The sequence below is a fragment of the Rhinopithecus bieti genome, unplaced genomic scaffold (genome assembly GCF_001698545.2).
Source record: "Rhinopithecus bieti isolate Rb0 unplaced genomic scaffold, ASM169854v2 scaffold_1673, whole genome shotgun sequence".
Lineage (NCBI taxonomy): Eukaryota > Metazoa > Chordata > Mammalia > Primates > Cercopithecidae > Rhinopithecus > Rhinopithecus bieti.
Window position 1 is genome coordinate 737,241 of NW_016804690.1, and position 18,546 is coordinate 755,786.

Sequence of the window (18,546 nt, forward strand, 5' to 3'; positions counted from 1 at the left end):
AGGAGGGCTGAGGCAGGAGGGTAGGTGGGGCAAGTGGGTGGGCAGTAAGACTTGGAGTGTGAAGACTTGACCTGCTGTTGTCAGCTTTAAAGATGAAGGGGGTCATGAATGTGGGGGTCAGGGAACATGGAAGCTGAGAAAGACCCCCCGACTGGCCCAGCCAGGAGATGGGGACTTCAGTCCCTATGGCCACAAGGACACTTGACCTCCCTGAGCCTTGTTCCCTCATCTGTGGAGTTTAATGCCATTGCCTTGGCATGCTTCCGAGTTGTTGAAGAAAACCTAAGTTCTGTGCATGAAGGTACTTGGCAAACTAAAGAATTACACAGATGTATGAAAAGAGAAGATATGAAAATTAGGGAACTGTGATCCCAGTTTTGTATTCCTTAATCCTAAACTGAGAAGCTCATTGTTGTTAAGTCTTTCTGTTCTTTGTTTTATTATTAAAGTAAGTATCCTTATATCAAAGCTCGTTATAGAAATAGTACAGAAAAAGGTTATGAAGGAGGGAGGGAAAGAGACCACTCTGGAGGTACTATTCATACTTGGGCCTATTTCTTTGTAGTCTTACCTATGATTTTTTTTCTCTACATATAGTTGAGTGCTTATTGTTTAAGCAATTCTGCATTCTCCTGTATTATACTTGATATTGTATCATAAATATTAACATGAATTTTTTTTTTTGTTTGAGCCAGAGTCTCACTCTGTCACCTAGGCTGGAATGTAGTGGTGCGACGTTGGCTCACGGCAACTTCCACCTCCCAGGTTCAAGCGATTCTCACCTCCCGAGTAGCTGGGATTACAGGCCCGCACCTGACCTCAAGTAATTCACTTGCTTCAGCCTCCCAAAGTGCTGGGATTGCAGGAGTGAACCATCATGCCTGGCCTATTAACATGAATTTTAATGGCTTCCTAATATTCCATCGTATCATTTATCTAATCATTTGTCTAATGTTGAACAATTCTTGTGTATTATAATTGATGCTATAGTCATGTTTTTATGGTCGCACAGTTTTTAGGTCTTTACAAAATAAAAGGGAATAAAGCAGGTGGGGAACAGACTGTGCTGAAGGGGAGAGTATGCAAACCAGCTGTGCATATTCGAACAGAAGTGGAGCCACTGGGGATGTGGGGAGTGTCACAGGAAAGGAGACCGGGTTAGCCAGAGAAGCAGACCCGAAGGAAACCAAAGGAATGTGGGTTCTCAGGATAATCGTAAATGGTGTTAAAGGCAGCAGAAAGGTCCAGGGAGATAATGGCTGGTAGATGTTTATAGGGTTTGGCATTAGGAGGTAACTGGTGATCATAAAAAGCAGCAGCAAAGAGGTAGGTGACTAGACAGACTGTAGTGGGTGACAAATGAATTGAGATCCAGTGTGGACCGCTTCTCTGGAAGCAGAAGTTCGGCTCTGGAGGAAGGAGAGGCCACAGCAGGGGAGATAAGAATATTAAGTAAACTTGAGGATGTGGTCGGCATAAGGGAAGAGCTGTGGAAAGAAAAACGAGAGGGAAAGAGAAAGAGGAGCTAATTTTTTTTTTTTTTTTTTTTTGAGACGGAGTCTCGCTGTGTCGCCCAGGCTGGAGTGCAGTGGCCGGATCTCAGCTCACTGCAAGCTCTGCCTCCCAGGTTCACGCTATTCTCCTGCAAGAGGAGCTAATTGATAGATGGCTGGCTGACTGATGGGCCTGAGACTGCAATTCAAAGCAGAGACCCAGGAGGGAAGTAGTGAGGGTTGTGGGGTGGGCTTGTGAGTTTGTACAGGCTCAGAAAGTTGAGGTTTACTTTGCTTATCATCTGTTTGCTTATCTATTTTTGCCCCCTGTAAAACAGGCATTAACAAACGTTATACTAGGTGGGAAAACTCAGGATACTTGGTAATCTCTATTCCCTTTTCTTGTACAGTCTTTTCTAAATTTGCTCTGATATGCATATACCTTATTTATTTAATGTTATCTCAGAGACTAGGTCAGCCCCACAGATGAAAGTGCACCAGGAGATGCAGGGCCCCAGAACACTAGTCTAGGTTTAGAATGGCTTCTGCAGATGGGAGGGGCCTCCTTTCTGCCCCACTGTTTACTAGTCTCTAGTGACCACTCTCTTCCTCAGAATCAAAAGCTGATCCCTCCTGCCCTTCACTCTACCCCCTCCCAGCCTGGACCCTGGGGTCCTGTGTTGGAACCACTTCAGTGCCCACCCTCCATTCCCTTGTCCCCTGATCCTTCAGCCACCCTTCCCTTGCCCACCTCCAATCTTGAGTCAGTCCAAACATCTCCCACCTCTATCCTGCCACCTGTGCAGCTGGACAGAGAAATCACCGATGCGAGGAGGTTGGGACTCCTGCACTCTCATGGCCACCAGCCTCCCCTTTACCCTCAAAATCCACTTGGCAAGCAAGAGAACAACGCATTTGAGCTGAGTTTGGGAAATCTATCGTCTCACCTTGTTCAGGAAATATTAGGATGGCATTTGCCTATGTCAAGTCATCTTGAGGAAATGATTCCTCAAGAACCACCAGCACCAGACCAGTGACTTAATCTGCATGTTTTCTCGGCTCCCTTGCTTGTCCCTACCCCAGGGGGAGCTGGCCAAGGTGAAATTGAGGTGGCAGGTTGAGCAGGGAACTTCCTGAGAGGCACATATGTCTCTGTGCTGCCTAACAGCAGATCAATAAGCAGTAGAAATTAGAGCTTCCTTTACATTATCGTCAGATTATCAGTTTCTGAATTAGATTTAAGAAAATTTTATAGTTCCACATTTTAATTATAGGCAAGATGTCTTTTCCTTTGAATACATGAATTTACAGAGGCAGCATACCTTGTTAAAGTAGAAATAAGCTATAATCATGTGTGCTCATAAACCATCCTGTGGGGCTGACCTCCAGGAAGAAAAACATGGCATGGTGTGATTGCATAGGGTAAACCCTTTATTTTTATTGAATAGTACATTTGGAAGAAGATAAGGCAAAAGGCAATATTTCTATAATGTTGCTAGCATTTTCCCAAGGTAAAGCCAGGAAACAAACTTGTGTCCTTTCTATAAGAACTTCTAAGCGATGTCCCCTCTAACTCCATGGGAAGACACTAGTGGTGGTGAAGTTCATGAAGTTTTGAGGTGGCAAACAGCTTATTTTGTCCTTTATCATAATTGGTTTGCAAATTGGATGGCTGGTTTGGCATACTGGTTCAGTTGATCAAGCGTGGAATCCCTTTGGTCTTTGTAAGACCTGATGTATAAGGCCGAATAGGATCAAGAACTTGGGTTTAAGGAGAATGATTTACTATTACCAATCAATATTATATAAAACCTGTCCTTTGTTTAACTCAAGCAACAGAGGTGAGTCTTCTCACCTGGACTCTAGATGCCTTGACAAGATTACTTCATGATATACTATGTTTCTCAGTTTGCTCATGGGAAATGGTAATCTTGGACTTATTTGGTAGAATCAACAGCTGCATGTTAAACTTGAAGTTGCTTTAAATATTCCCTGCAAGGCCTCGTGTCCTCTGAGAGTGACTCAATGTTTTTGCTCAGCTGTTAAATACCACCCTGCATTTTTTTCCTGATTTAATATTGCTATGAACAGGAAAGTGTGTAAAAGTAAAAAGTGTGTACTATTTACAGATTTAAAGCTTTCTTTGAGCTTGTCAAGGGTTAAGCAACTCATTTGCATTTAGTATAATGATATGCAAATCTTTTACTTTGATGTGTGAAACTTCTGCTATCTCAAATTGACAGTATCATTATTTTCAGCTATGATCATCCGTTTAAGTAAATGTTCCTATAATTTCGAGGTCCAGATACAAAGTGTTTTTCTATGGAAGCTTAGTCCTTGGCTGATATTCCATCATGAGAAGTCTTCAGGCAGATTAGTTACAACTTCAAAGTACTGAGAAACAGAGCCACTGTGAGGAAGGAAAAAAAAACCAAGTCAGCTCAGTGACCACTTTTAAAATTAAAGGCTTATTTAAGTACCTGTAGATTGTTCCAAAAAACTTGTACTGGAAAAGCTGATCGAGAGCTACGATATCAGTGCACTAACTCATCTTTTTCTTACCTGATTTCTAGAGTCTAGCTTTTAACAGGTCAGTAGTCTGTGTGATTTGCATTAGGTGGTCATGAATCACATTACAGGGTTGACTGCACACATGAAAAGTGAAATTCACACAACAGAAATTAGCATTTTCACATCTCTGCCTCAGAGTATCACATCAGAAGTTAGTTTGGGATGTGGATATCCCTGCATCTAGTGGTGTTCAACACTGGTTCTAAATTGTAGTGATATGGAAACTTTAAATCAGATTGATTCAGCTGCTTTGGGATACAGCCGGGACACCAGGGCTTTGGCTAAGCTCCCCACGTGATGGAATCTGCAGCCAAGGTTGAAATCCCTGCAGACTGAAGGGAGAGCTTCTGAACATGGTTCATCCTTAGCAAAGACTACGAGAAGCGAGGATCTCCAGGAACTTGCAAAAGGTGAGACTTAGGGGTGGCAGGAAAAGCCAGTGGGTAAGAAGATGTTTCTCAGACGAAATGTGGAGGGAGAGGACTGAGCCAGGTGGACCCTGGGGTGGGGGTGGGCGGCTGGAGTAGAATAAGATATCTAGCAAGAATGACAGGCTAGGATTTCCAAAACTTAACATGTGGCGTGTTTCATGTCACAGTTGTGTTGACTCTACTAGTTATTATTTTATTTAAATTTTTTGAAACAGGGCCTCTGTCACCCAGGATGGAGTGCAGTGGGGCAATCATCGCTCACTGCGGCCTCAACTTCCTAGGCTCAGGTGTTCTTCCCACTTTAGCCTCCTGGATAGCTGGGTCTACAGGCATGCACCACCATGCCTGGCTAAATTTTTATTTTTTATTTTTATTTTTGAAACAGAGTTTCACTCTTGTTGCCCAGGCTGGAGTGCAGTGGTGCCATCTCAGTTCACTGCAACCTCCACCTCCTAGGTTCAAGCAATTCTCCTGCCTCAGCCTCCTGAGTAGCTGGGATTTACAGGTGCCCGCCACCATGCCCAGCTAATTTTGTATTATTGTTATTTTTTTTAGATGGAGTTTGGCTCTGGTTGCCCAGGATGGAGTGCAATGGTGCAATCCCAGCTCACTGCAACCTCCGCCTCCCAGGTTCAAGCAATCCTCCTGCCACAGCCTCCTGAGTAGCTGGGATTACAGGCATGCACCACCATGCACAGCTAATTTTGCATTTTTAGTAGAGATGGGGTTTCTCCATGTCGGCCAGGCTGGTCTTGAACTCCTGACCTCAGGTGATCCACCTGCCATGGCCTCCCAAAGTGCTGGGATTATGGGTGTGAGCCATTGCGCCAGCCTAATTTTTTATTTTTTTAGAGACGAGGTTGACTCTACATTGCAATCTAGGGATAGAGATATTCCCTAGGATATGTAAAGTTTTAAGCAAGTTAGTGTGATTTGTAACCAGATAAACTATATTTCCACTTTGCTAAAGGTGCTTATATAATGCATAATAGCAGAACAAGACAGTTATTTAGTTGCTGGCTTCCTCCAGAGTTCAAAATCCACAGAAAAGAGCTGCCAGTGCCTTAGACCTGCCCTCCTCACCACTTCACTCCTCTGTTACACAGACAGGACTGACAACTACCATTGTCACCCAGTGTCAGCCACTTCACCTGGCCCTCTGTGGCCTTCCCTGAGTATAGAGGAAATGCTTACTGGAGCCAGGTGATAATGGAAGTATACCTCACCTGGCTTCTTTCTTTCAGTGAGAGAACTTCCTGTCATTGGGATGATAAGAGAACATTTTGCACTTTGCTTTTTGTGAAATTAGCATACCCACTTAATTTAGATTGATGATCATTTCAGAGATGTGCATTGCTAGGGTTCCAGACCCATGAGTGCAATAATAATAATAAATGGCAAATATATTTACTAGTGTTGGTTTTATCTTAAACGGGGAGGGAGTAGAGAAAACTAATTTGCTCACAAAGTATTTTAAGTAGATCCATTCTAAGAATGATGGATCTTCCCAAAACCCAACTTGAGTTTCATCCAAAGAATTTCTTTATATAAGCATGTTCTCCCTTGCATACTAATCAAGAGTTCATTTTTCTTTCTTTCTTTTTTTTTTTGAGACGGAGTCTCGCTCTGTCGCCCAGGCTGGAGTGCAGTGGCTGGATCTCAGCTCACTGCAAGCTCCGCCTCCCGGGTTTACGCCATTCTCCTGCCTCAGCCTCCAGAGTAGCTGGGACTACAGGCGCCCGCCACCTCGCCCGGCTAGTTTTTTGTATTTTTTAGTAGAGACGGGGTTTCACCGTGTTAGCCAGGATGGTCTCGATCTCCTGACCTCGTGATCCGCCTGTCTCAGCCTCCCAAAGTGCTGGGATTACAGGCTTGAGCCACCGCGCCCGGCAAGAGTTCATTTTTCTAAGCATCATCCTGCAGCCACTCCTTAGTTTAACCTTGAGCTACACTCAAGTCAAAGCTCATGGGAAGAGGGAGCCAGGCATGCATTTTGGACTTGAGAATAGGTAGTTGGAAAGTAAAACTGCAGGTAAAAGTGCATTGTGGGATCTTACAGCTGTGTACAGGCCTGGCCCCGACAGACCAAAGAGCTCTTTAAAGCAAAACTTGAAAAAGCAGGTCACTCAAGTAATAGCCCTTTCCGCCCCATGCCTCCCCCATCCCCTTAGAAGCAAGGTGGGGTATGAGCTGCTGACTCACAGAGATAAGGTCGAGCTCTATTGTTCCAGTATTCTCAGGATCCAGCTGCTTAAATATCTCTGTGGAGGGAGAAAAAAAGGATGTCACGAGTGAGTGAGCTGAAACAGAGATCATATTATCCTCTTTTCAGTTCAGCAACTGACTTCACTGACCGCCATACACGCTTTCTTCCTCACTCTCAAATTAGTAAAGAGGGAATTTCATTCTCAACTCCTGGAAGACATGTCTCTAGTTTAGATGATTTCACCAAGGTGAAAGGCAGGCCACTTTAATACCAAGATAACTGAAATGAGTCTTTCCCCAAATATCCACTTACTGAATAGCGTTTCCAGCCGAACCAAACACCGAACAAAATTATCAAAATCGATGATGAGCTGGTCATCTGCAAACCGAGCAACGATGACTTGGTGGAGTTGACAGGGCATCTTGAAACCTGAAGTTACATGAACAAACAAACTGATTGCTAAGCATTAGACTGTACCATTTAGCTGCACTCACAGGCTATGGAACCAAGTGGTGATTTAAATGAGGTATAATTGCTTTTGTCCCTTGGCTGCTCTTCTATGAGACTAGTTTGATTTTACAAAGCCAGTACCTTCTGCTGTTTCTTTTGTTTCTGAACTGTCCACCTTCACCCTGCCTGTGTCTTTAATGACACATAAGTCTTTTCTTGTTCTCATGGTCATGGTTGCTTCATGTTGTTAACCATGCTGCTTCTTTTTGATTTTTTGTTTAGCTCTGAATCGTCTTGGAGACCAGATTCTTCCTGGATATATGTGAGCAGAAGCTGTTCCTGGTAAACTCATGGTAGTTCTCCCTCTTTCCAGAGTAAAATAATTTTTATTGGGACTGTGGCCACCTAGCTTCAAGACTGCATGTGCCAGCTTCCTTGCAGTCAACAGAGGCCTTGCGATCACAGTCTGGCTGGTAGGATGTGTGAGCAGAAATGGCCTGTGTGCCCTTAAAGGCGAGGAGCCTTTCTGCTGTCAACCTGTTGGCAGCATGTGTTTGTGGTGGCACGCCATCCCAGGTCCCTCAGATGAGGGCAAGCCTCGAAGGGCCGCTGGGCATCATGGATGGGGGAAGACTGGGGGAAGAGTGATCACACAGTAGGAGAGTAGAAGACACCATCCTAGCTGTGGACTGCTGGCACTGGGATTGCTATGCGACAGAAAGATATACCTTGTTTAAACCACCATTGTGTGGGGTCTCTGCGGCAGCATTATATTCCAGCAAGCAGAATGAACAGCCTCATGCTGTCGCATTCGTTCCCAAAGCCCAGCAGTCTCCCGCTCTGCTGGTCTACTACTAGCTTGTGTCCTTTTATTGATATCCAATTCTGCTAGGGTCTTACCCTAAGGGCTGAGCTGAAACATTCCATTTCTGCCTAACCAACCCTGCACCAGAAAGGAGGCACCTGGAGGAGTCTGTTGAGAACTGGCTTTGTCTGCTTGCTGTGCCAGGCGGCTCCGAAGGAAACTTGGATTCAAGAAGGCACAGAAGGCAGAGCATCCTACTGCATTTAATTTTACCAATTAGTCTTTAAAAGGGGAATGAAAAGGAGGTGTTTGTATTAAAACAGCACCTACTTTATTTTATAGCTTTACCAAACCTTGTATTATATGGTATAGGATGAGTGTTCACATATTCTACAGCCAGATTAGGAATGAAAATGCAATTATAAAGGGTTACCTGCTTCTTCTAACGCTTTCCGCATTTCATAGGAATTCATGGTACCAGACCTGTCAACGTCGATTTCCCGGTAAATTTTCTGGAACACATAAATTAGTTGTAAGAACTATGACCCAAAGCAAAGCTGGCAAGTTACCTCCCTAGTATGTGCTGAGTGGGGATGAAGTTTTTCCAGCTCTGTGCCTCTAGTTTGGCCTTGGAAGAATCACCCATGTTTCTGCGCTTCTGTCTGTGAGCTGGTTTGTAAATATGCCCATCAAGTCAGCCAGCCAACGCCCATAGGCCCATGTTCTTGTCTTATGTAATTTTTGTACTTTAGCTGTCAAAAACCCTTTGCAGGAAACCCTTGATGGTGGCCTTTAGATGATCCCAATAATCGGGAGGAAGGGAACAGGCCACTTCACCTGCAACGTCCTGGTTGGTTTTTTGTTTGCATTTCCTCAACCCGGTCTTTACTCACTCTGAGCTTCATTATGGGTAAAATCCCAGTCCCCTTGGAAATGTTTCTCCACTCTGTGGAGGAGGTGCTGCATCTTAAAGCATACACACAGAATGTTCTCCAACACAGATCCACCCGCACCTCTGGGATCTTACTTGGTATTTTTGAATCTTCGTCCAGAGAATGTAGAACTCCTTCAGCCCTAGCTTGCCACTCCCATCTGACTGCCTTCAGTCAAGGAAAGCCCTTGAGTGTGGGTCCATTTGGGCACAGTGTCACCTAGTTTGTCTTCTCAACTGGATCTTTTGAATATCATAGCACATGCACAGGGAGGGTTTGCAGAAGGATCCTTTTCCTGCTTTTCCCACTGGCTAAACCTCCGTTTAAAGGATTGGAGGAAGGACGAGAACGACTTGCTGGCTCCCTGCCGATTCTGGTTGCTGTTTGATCTGGAGGTGCTGTGGGGGCCCCAGATACTACTAAAAATGAGCTATTGGATGACATGCAAAAGGCTTTGGATGGCTTCTAGTGGCTAGGCCCTTGCTATTTTTTTAGAGTATGTGGTGGAGTATATCTAAGAGGCCTTTAGTGAAGGCAGCTAGCAGGTGCACACCGTGAATCCACTAGATAAAACTTCACAGAAGTGGCCAGGCATGGTGACTCACACCTGTAATCCCGGCACTTTGGGAGGTCGAGGTGGGCAGATCACCTGTGGTCAGGAATTCGAGACCAGCCTCGCCAACATGGTGAAACCCCAACTCTACTAAAAAGAGAAAAATTAGCTGGGTGTGGTGGCATGCACCTGTAGTCCTAGCTACTGGGGAGGCTGAGGGGGGAGAATCACCTGAACCTGAGAGGCGGAGGTTGGAGTGAGCTGAGATCGTGCCACTGCACTCCAGCCTGGGTGACAGAGTGAGACCCTGTTTCAAAAAAACCAACCAACCAACTAAACAAGCAAACAAACACACAGAAAAAACTTCACAGAAGCTCAGGCTGCCCCTTACCACCACTTCTCACTAAGCATTGGAAACAAGGGGGAAATGGATGACTAGTTTGCTTTGGGGACAGGTGGGTGGTCTGGGAAGGAGCTAGAGCAAAAGGGAAGTAGGATGCTTATGAAAGGAGCGCTTATCTAAATCAAGAAGACGATCTTGATCAGACAAAACAGATTCACATCAGAAATACTATGGTTAGGGAATATTTTCCTAGAGGAAGTAATGGAAACACATCACAGAGGAAACAAATTCGAGCTGCTTTGTGCAAAGAAGTGATGGGCATATTGTCCAGGAACTTCCTGCACCAGCCCCAGGAATGGACTGGTGGGCCTACATTCTTTTCTTTTCTTTTCTTTCTTTCTTTTTTTTTTTTTTTGAGACGAGTCACACTCTGTCGCCCAGGCTGGAGTGCAGTGGCGCGATCTCGGCTCACTGCAACCTCTGCCTCCCAGGTTCAAGTGATTCTCCCGCCTCAGCCTCCCAAGTAGCTGGGATCACAGGCACGTGCCACCATGCCCAGCTAATTTTTGTATTTTTAGCAGAGATGGGGTTTCACCACATTGGACAGGCTGGTCTCGAACTCCTGACCTCGTGATCTGCCCATCTTGGCTTCCCAAAGTGCTGGGATTACAGGCGTGAGTCATGGTGCCCGGCCGTGGGCCTGCATTCTAAGCCTTTCAAGGTAGGTGTTGGGGGGAGGTGTAGCATTTGCTTTCCCTCATCAGAAGATTCTCGAATTTCCCTAGTAAGGGAGGTCAGTGCTGCTGACTGTCCGACGGCGACTCAGCAAGTTGGGAACAACTGGCCATTGTGAAAGGAGAGAAGGCCATGTGTTTGAATCTTTCTGGAGTGAGATTTTAAACTCCCCCAGTCTCTATTCCCTGGAACACATTAAAGGATACATCTAGCATGTCAACCATAATTTTGCATGTCTCGATGCTGAAGCCATCTGACTTGATATCTTGGCCTAAAAGACAAAATCAGTGTGACAGGAAAAATCTCTAAGTGGTGATGTCCGGTTGAACTTTCCACAATCATGGAGATATTCTTTATCTGTGCCCATTCACATACAGAAGCCACTTCCATTATATAAATAGCCACACATGGCCAGTGACTATCAGATTGGGACAGTGCAGACGATGTCCACATTGTCCTGATGTCTCTGTATATTTGCCATGGGCAAACAGGGCTTTAAAAAGTGCTTTTTGAACAAATAAATAACAGAATGATCAATGGCTGGGCCTTAGGTGCCCACCGGATATAAAGTCACCTGTAGTTGTTGGGCAGGGAAAAAGAAAACAGAGAGGGGGTGTGTTAATTATAGGCTACGACCTGTGAGAGAAAGAGGTTTACTTGAACTGTCTATCTGCAGACATTTATGGATTGTGTCCCCAGCTGACTGAGAAACCTGAAGCCCTGGGATCTCTCCACGAGCTATCATGCTGCACTAAGGGAGTCCTATCCACTTGGTGTTGGCAGGTGGCATGAGACCCTAGTCACCAATGTGAATCTGGCTCCCCACAGACTTCACGAAAAGTCCAGCTTTTTTGTCATGTCCTTGAAAGAGGTTAGAGCCTGACCTGCCTCAAAGCTGCCATTCTGGGCACCAACCCCTTCTTAGATGGTCATGAGGCTCTGGCCCAGCGGCCACGCATGCAGACTCTGGCGTGGAGCCCTCCAAAAGGCTGGAGTCACCAGGCGGCTAGGGCTAGGGTATTAAGCTCAGAGGCGCGTGCGGAGCGAATGCTGCTCCCCGAGCAAGGAGCAGGCTGAATCCAGGCAAGGCCCGCTTCTTCCCCACCTCCCAGCCCCACCCTCCATCTGTGCAGAAACAATGAGGCTTTAGTCTCCTCAGCTCAAGAGGATTGCATATCTGAAGAGCTCTGTGACCTCACTTGTGCCTGGTGGCCTCCAGGGTAAACACAGTCTTCTTACCTTCCCTGAAAATTAGAGGAGGGTGGATACAGACCCGGGCCCCTCTGGGGAGGCCCTGCACTGGACTGACTATAGCCTGGCTGGCCCAACCCTCTTGGTTCACATTGGGAGGGAAGACCCAGCTGGCCCTGGACTCTGGCTCTGAAAGGCAGATTTATTTTATCTCATGGAGTTAGGCTAGAGGCCATCTTATGAGAGGGAATGATGTCCCTTGAAGTCCATGAGGCTTCTCAAGATGATCCCTAGGGCTGGTATGCAGCACATGACCATGATTGCATTTGTCTTTGATGCAGATTCCTAGCTTCTGATATGTACAAAACTCTGCTTCCTGGATTGCCAATTGCTCTTTTATCAAATGCAGCGTGACTCTTGTGATAATTTGAGGGGAAAAAATGTCTCTGTGTTGTGTTTCCTGCTCCTCCCTGCTGGTGATCCACAGTAGGGGGTTGAACGATCAATCCTCTGATATTTTTTTGCTTAAGAAATAGTTACAAGATGTGGCCAGGTGTGGTGGCTCACATCTGTAATCCCAGCACTTTGGAAGGCTGAGGCAGGCGGATCACTTGAGGCCAGGAGTTCAAGACCAGCCTGGCCAACATGGAGAAACCCCGTCTCTAGGAAAATACAAAAGTTAGCCGGGTGTGGTGGTGCATGCCTATAATCCCAGCACTGTGGGAGGCCAAGGCTGGTGGATCACTTGAGGTCAGGAGTTCGAGACCAGCCTGGCCAACATGGTGAAACCCCATCTCTACTAAAAATACAAAAGTCAGCTGGCTGTGGTGGCACATGCCTGTGATTCCAGCTACTTCAGAGGCTGAGGCAGGAGAATCACTTGAATTTGGGAGGTAGAGATTGCAGTGAGCTGAGATTGCGCCACTGCACTCCAGCCTGGGTGACAGAGCAAGACTCTGTCTCAATAAATAAACAAATAAATAAATAAATAAATAAAATAAAAAAATTGATCACACAAAGCTAGTAAGTATGTAGTGGAAATGTGGATTTGATCTTTGATCTGTGGATGCTAGAAACACTTGTTCTTTTTTTATCACATCATACAGATCCTTCATCCACTTCTTGGATGGGATGGAGGGTGGTGGTTTAGTCACAGCAGCCAGACATGGAGGAGGAAAGATTTCCATGTTCCCTCCCATCCACAGGGGAAAGAGCAGGATGAGGTTTTGCAACGAGGGGATACTCACGCTTTGCTAGAACCCTTCTCAGGATGGTCTGCAGCTCAAAGGCAGAGATCTCTGCATCCTGTGGACACGCAACCAGAGCATAGTTATTGGCCCCCCGTGGGAGCTGGATGAGCACAGCGCAGGACAGCAGTGCATTAGGTAGGCCTGCGGTGGGGTCTATGAATGTGCATTTCTAACAAGCCCCCAGGCCATGTTGGGGCTGCTGTTCCCAGACCACACTTTGAGTAGTACTGTCCCATCCTGGATTTTAGATACAGTTTTTGGTTTTGTTCTTTTCAGAACACCCAGGCTGGACTGCAGTGGTATGATCCTAGCTCACTGAAACTTCAAACTCCTAGGATCAAACGATCCTCCAGCATCAGCCTCCCAAAGTGCTGGAATTACAGGTATGAGCCACTGCGCTTGACCTAGATACGGTGTTTTAATGCACAGATGCAGTAGAGAGAGTCCACTCACCATTTCTTTGCTGTAGAGAATATAAATAATAAATACTCCCCTCTACCCATGTTTGTGGTCTTTCTTAACTTAGTTCTCTTACACCATTCCTCTTATCTGGCATGTCTTCTTCATTCTTTAAAACTCAAAGCTCAGACTTCCTGTAAAACTGGTGAAAACCAGCTGCCTCCAAGACCCAGCTGGCCCTCCTCTATGCCCATCATGCCAGGGTCCCTCACAGGCTCAGATGTCTCTATTCACTTATACATATTTATGTAACTCATGGATAAACTCCTTTGTTTAAAACCAAGATTGACTGCAGTCATTTTTGCCTTTTGGGGGTGTGTATGTGTGGGATTCAATCAGTGGGGAAAGAAGACACTCACGGCCTCTTTTCTTGGGAATCTGGGAGGGAGCAGAGGGTGAGAGGCTGGTGGAGGCGTAGAGCAGACGATGCCTGGCTTAGCACTTTGATGGGTCTTGGGGTCAGCAAAGGGAGCCCCAAATGAGCTCAGTGATTGCAAAGTTCCTCCACATAGTGAAGAAACAGGACTTTTTTGGAGTTGTTGGGAAGAAAGAGGGCTAAATAACTTTGTGATAGCACTAAATGGCGGAGGGATTTTTTTAAGACCAGGAAAGCTGCCAGGTATGGTGGCTCACACCTGTAATCCCAGCACTTTGGGAGCCTGAGGTGGGAGAACTGCTTGAGCTCAGGGGTTTGAGACCAGCCTGGACAACACAGTGAGACCCTGTCTCTCTCAAAAAATTAAAAAATTAGCTGGGCATGGTGATATGAGTCTGTAATCCCAACCCTTTGACAGGCCAAGGTTGGAGGATTGTTGAGCCCAGGAGTTCCAGAGCAGCCTGAGCAACATGGCAAGACCTTCTCTCTAGAAAAATAAAAATAAAATACAAATTAGCTAGCCATGGTGGTGTGCACCTATAGTCCCAGCTACTTGGGAGACTAAGGTGGCAGGATCTCTTGAGCCCAGGAAGTGGAGGCTGCAGTGAGCTATGATCATGCCACTGCACTCCAGCCTGGGTGAAAGAGAGAGGGACCCTGTCTCTAAAAAGAAAAGAAAGAAGAAGAAGAAAAGAAAAGAAAAGAAAAAGGAAAAAGAACAGAGAAGCCTAATTCAAATACTCTGTTGCAGGTTGCCTGCATTCTTGAGATTTGAAACCCTTCCACCTCCCCAAATCCTTTGTGGAAATAAAGGATAAGGGGCCAAATTTCATGCCTCAATTGGTGTAGAACAGAGAAAATAAAACAGCCACAAGGTGAGCCCAGGAATCCTAAGGAAGGAGGAACACAGAGTCAGGGCTGACCATGCGAACGGAAGCCCCTGGCAGCATGCAGAGGTCTTAGGGAGGACATACGCAAGAAGGCTGAGCTGGAATCCGAGGACTATTTGCAATTTCTCTTTGCTTTTGTTCAGTTTGTTTCCTCTCCCCTTTAAACTAAAGTCTCCTTGGAGACCTTTGCATCAACCAGAGTGCATAATGTTGTTTTTGGGAACATTTACCTCCCCTGCCAACTGGGCAAACAGTCTCCTGAATCCATCATCAATGTCATCCTCGCTGATGTCGAACTGGAAGGTGAGGCAGAGACATGAGAATGCATCAGAGCGAGGCATGACAGCAAGTGCCTGCCTGCCCTTCCGTGGCTGCCACCTCCCACTCCCCTTCTCTGTCCCTCTCTGGGACCCGAATTCTACGGTTATTTGGGTTGAGATCAGGTATAGTGTGAAGAATTAATATAAAGTTGTTTTTTTTTTCTAATTAAAATGTGAGAGGGAATGTAAATTATGTGGGAAGGCGTAATATTCTAATCTCTCACAGAGGTATCTTCTGTAGCATCCAATTAAAATGGCCTTTTAGGATCTATTCTAGTGGGGACTTGGAAGCATAAAGACTAGCTGGAATGTTCTGGACGGATTTTGACAGTGGCTAGCACAGCCCAATAGGCAAGGGACTGGCCCATGCCCCTAAGCACAAAGGCCAGAGCTGACACAGGAAGTTGACACTTGGAATCCCAGTGCCTGGCTTTATCCTTAGTTTCAGGCTTTGTTCATGAAGTCCAAACACTCTTGGAATTTTTTTGCTCCTCCGCCCTCTGGATTGTCCAGGACAGAGTGGGTGAAACTCAAGGAGTTACAAGTACCTCTTCAAGATTGGCTTCGATTTCATCATCGACAGCTCTGGAAATAGAAAGAAATTATGTGTTACTGGAAGGCAGGTAAAGGCAAAAAGGAAGTGTCGCAGAAATCACTGCTAAAATGGAAGTGCAGTGCTAACTGCAGCAGGGGTAGGCGGGGTGGGGCGGGGCTGAGGTGGGGGGAGGTCTTCATAGTCCAAGTTTCTGTGAAAACACCTCCCCTAAACAGCAACAATTTTTCTGCATTCCAAGTTTCTGTGATAACATTTCTCTGCATTCCAAGTTTCTGTGATAACACCTCCCCTAAACAGCAAAAATAAAGGCAGAAGTGATCTGAAGGAAGTGTCATGACCCAAGCAGCGTGGGCAGCTGGAGATTTTGTTTGCTAGTTTTGATCTTTATCAAATAGCACAGCCTTCGCGTGTAGTGTGGTGTTGGTCCTAGCCTTAAGGAATAGCTTCTAAGTTCCACCTGAAACATCCTTTGCCGACTTAGACTTTCACACTGAGAATCATGCAGTGCAAATCATCACCTACTTGTTCTGCCTCAGGTTGGAGAGGTGGGCAGTGTGGAGCCCTGTGTGTCATTTCAGCCAAAGCTCAGGTCAGGCAGTGGTTAGTTTATCCTGTGCACTGCCCCTGTGTCCAGGGCCAGGTCCTTCTGCTCCATAGTGAGGGTAATTGAGCTCAGGAGGGTCTTCCTTGGCCACTGCGATTTTAACTAGGTGACCAGTAGTCCTATCTGCAGGGCCAATGCCTGGCAGAAGGAAAAGGGGACTTCTTGGTGCTGATCGCTGGAATCTGGAGCAGAAGGATTAATATCTTGGGACAAGGAAGTCAGACACCTTTGAGAGGTGGGGTGTCCTGTCGGGGTAGGGAGCTCACCCTGGAGAGAGTTGAGGGGTTGAGACTTCCCTGGGAGAGTGACTTGTGGCTGGCAGGGAGAGTAATGGGTTTGACAAAGGACAGTGTTATTCTAATGCCACCAGGTCATGCTCCTATTTCTTGTCTGTGAGGACTAAGCTGAACACACCAGGCTTCCTCTAAGGATCCTCAGGGCTGAGAGGAAAGGTCCCTTCCCCCATGGTAGGCTTTAGCAAATGAAGACAGCCTGTCAGTGGCAGGGGCGCTACAGCTATGCTTTAGTGGCATTTATTGGTTTGCAGCTGCCTGGCATTGCTTTGTCTCCCTTTGCCATGGGAAATTATTTCTGCATCATGCATTATCTTGGGGCAAGGGCAGTTCCCTGCCTCTACCTCCCATTGGCTCTTCCTCTCCAGTAACCAGCAGGCCAGGTGGCTGACCCAAGCCCAGCGCCTCAGACACACTCCAGGAGATCTTTAGACCTGAGCGCATGACCCAGGGTCTGAGGGGTCATCTCACACCCCGGTCCTTCAACACATCCTTGGCTCCTGTTTTTCCTAGCCTGACCCCCTACCTCCCATCAGTTCTGGAGTCTCCGATGGCCTTTCGATGGATTCCCTTTAGCTTAAATTATCCAAGGTAGATTCTGCCTTTGCCAATCAAGTGCCCAGCTGAATATACATGGTTGAGGCAGAAGTCAAAGTGGCAGAAGCCATTGTGAATTGAGGCCACCTGGACAGTGGCAGGAAATGGTGATGTCAGCCACAAGGGATTCCCAAACATCTGGATCCCACGAGGAAGGGGAGAGGGAGCTGGTGACTATAACAGGGAGAGTTTCCGGAGGTGGGAACCGTTGAGATGGTTACACCAGGACTGCTCAGCTTTCTTCAAATGACGAGACTGGATTCATAGTTTAACACTCAAGTACCAACTTGAGAATTCAGAGACACACTTAAGAAATTAGACCCTGCAATTCACTGAACAGCCACTCCTTTCCAGCCAAAAATATCCACAGTGGCTTTTTCCATTGTTTACCTTACTGTAACACTAAAACTTCCCCAATCCATCAAATCCCCACACTAGTCCTTCGAGGCGGGCAGGTGCTACAGAAAAAGAAACTGACATTCAGAGGACGAACGAGCTTTCTAGGGGCCGAGGAACAGACCAGCGGGTAAGGACAGGGAGGGGTGGGGAGAGGAAGGGACCAAACCACCTACTGGTAATCAGCTTTCTTTTCAGAAAAGACCCGGATGCAGAAATCCCCATCCTTGTTGGGTTCAAAAGTGGAAGGCACGAGAATGTACTCTCCTGGTGGCAGCTTGAAGCGGTTGAGCACCTCCCGGAGGTTGATGAAGGTGTCTGAGCGCTCCCTGGCGCGATTTGTCAGGAAGAAGTTTTTGCTGAGGTGGATGTTGGTCTGCCCACTTAACTGAGAATAAATAGAGAAACATGGCGGTAGATGAGGGAAAGGCTCCAGGCAAATGTCATTTTCATTCACTGAGATAAAAGCAGTTGGGTAGTGTGGTGGCTCCGTCCTGTTGTCCTGGTGTATAAGGAGGCAAGGCCAGGCGTCGGAGACCAGCCTGGGCAACACAGGAAGCCCTCATCTATTTAACAACAATGACAACAACAACAACAAATAATAATAATAATAATAATAAAAAGCAGTACAATGACAATGCCTGGGTCATTTTAGACAAAAAGCAAACTTTTATGGGGTGCGGTGGCTCACGCCTGTAATTCCAGCACTTTGGGAGGCTGTGAGAGGATTGCTTGAGGCCAGGAGTTTGAAACCAACCTGGGCAATGTAGTAAGACCCCTGTCTCTACAAAAAGTAAAAATATTAGCCAGAGGTGGTGGCATGCGCCTTTAGTCTCAGCTACTCAGGAGGCTGAGGTAGGAGGCTCACGTGAGTCCGAGAGTTCAAGGACGGCAGTGAGCTGTGATCTCACCACTGTACTCTAGCCTGGGTGACAGAATGAGACCTTGTCTTAAAAAAAAAAAAAAAAAAATGCAAACTTTCTACCAAAAAACACAAATGCCTGCTGAGGAACTTGGAAGCACATGCCCGCAGGGGGTTTCACAACCATTCAGCTCTGCCTGCAGAGACACCCGGTCTTTCCACACAGTGTTCCC

At 46.4% G+C, this 18,546-nt stretch overlaps 1 protein-coding gene across 1 annotated transcript in view; it reads right to left on the reverse strand.

Moving 5' to 3' along the window:
* Positions 1-2,901: 2,901 nt before the first annotated feature.
* CAPN2 (calpain 2) overlaps positions 2,902-18,546 on the reverse strand; it is a 65,307-nt gene continuing 49,662 nt past the window's right edge. Inside the window, exons 12-21 of the mRNA XM_017869953.1 lie at positions 17,628-17,839; positions 15,554-15,590; positions 14,916-14,981; positions 12,958-13,015; positions 10,726-10,790; positions 8,984-9,052; positions 8,390-8,468; positions 7,014-7,130; positions 6,698-6,756; positions 2,902-3,903 (exon numbers count right to left, since the gene is read on the reverse strand). Coding sequence (XP_017725442.1) covers positions 3,880-3,903; positions 6,698-6,756; positions 7,014-7,130; positions 8,390-8,468; positions 8,984-9,052; positions 10,726-10,790; positions 12,958-13,015; positions 14,916-14,981; positions 15,554-15,590; positions 17,628-17,839 — 786 coding nt within the window. The 3' untranslated portion in view covers positions 2,902-3,879. The remainder of the gene's footprint in view (positions 3,904-6,697; positions 6,757-7,013; positions 7,131-8,389; positions 8,469-8,983; positions 9,053-10,725; positions 10,791-12,957; positions 13,016-14,915; positions 14,982-15,553; positions 15,591-17,627; positions 17,840-18,546) is intronic.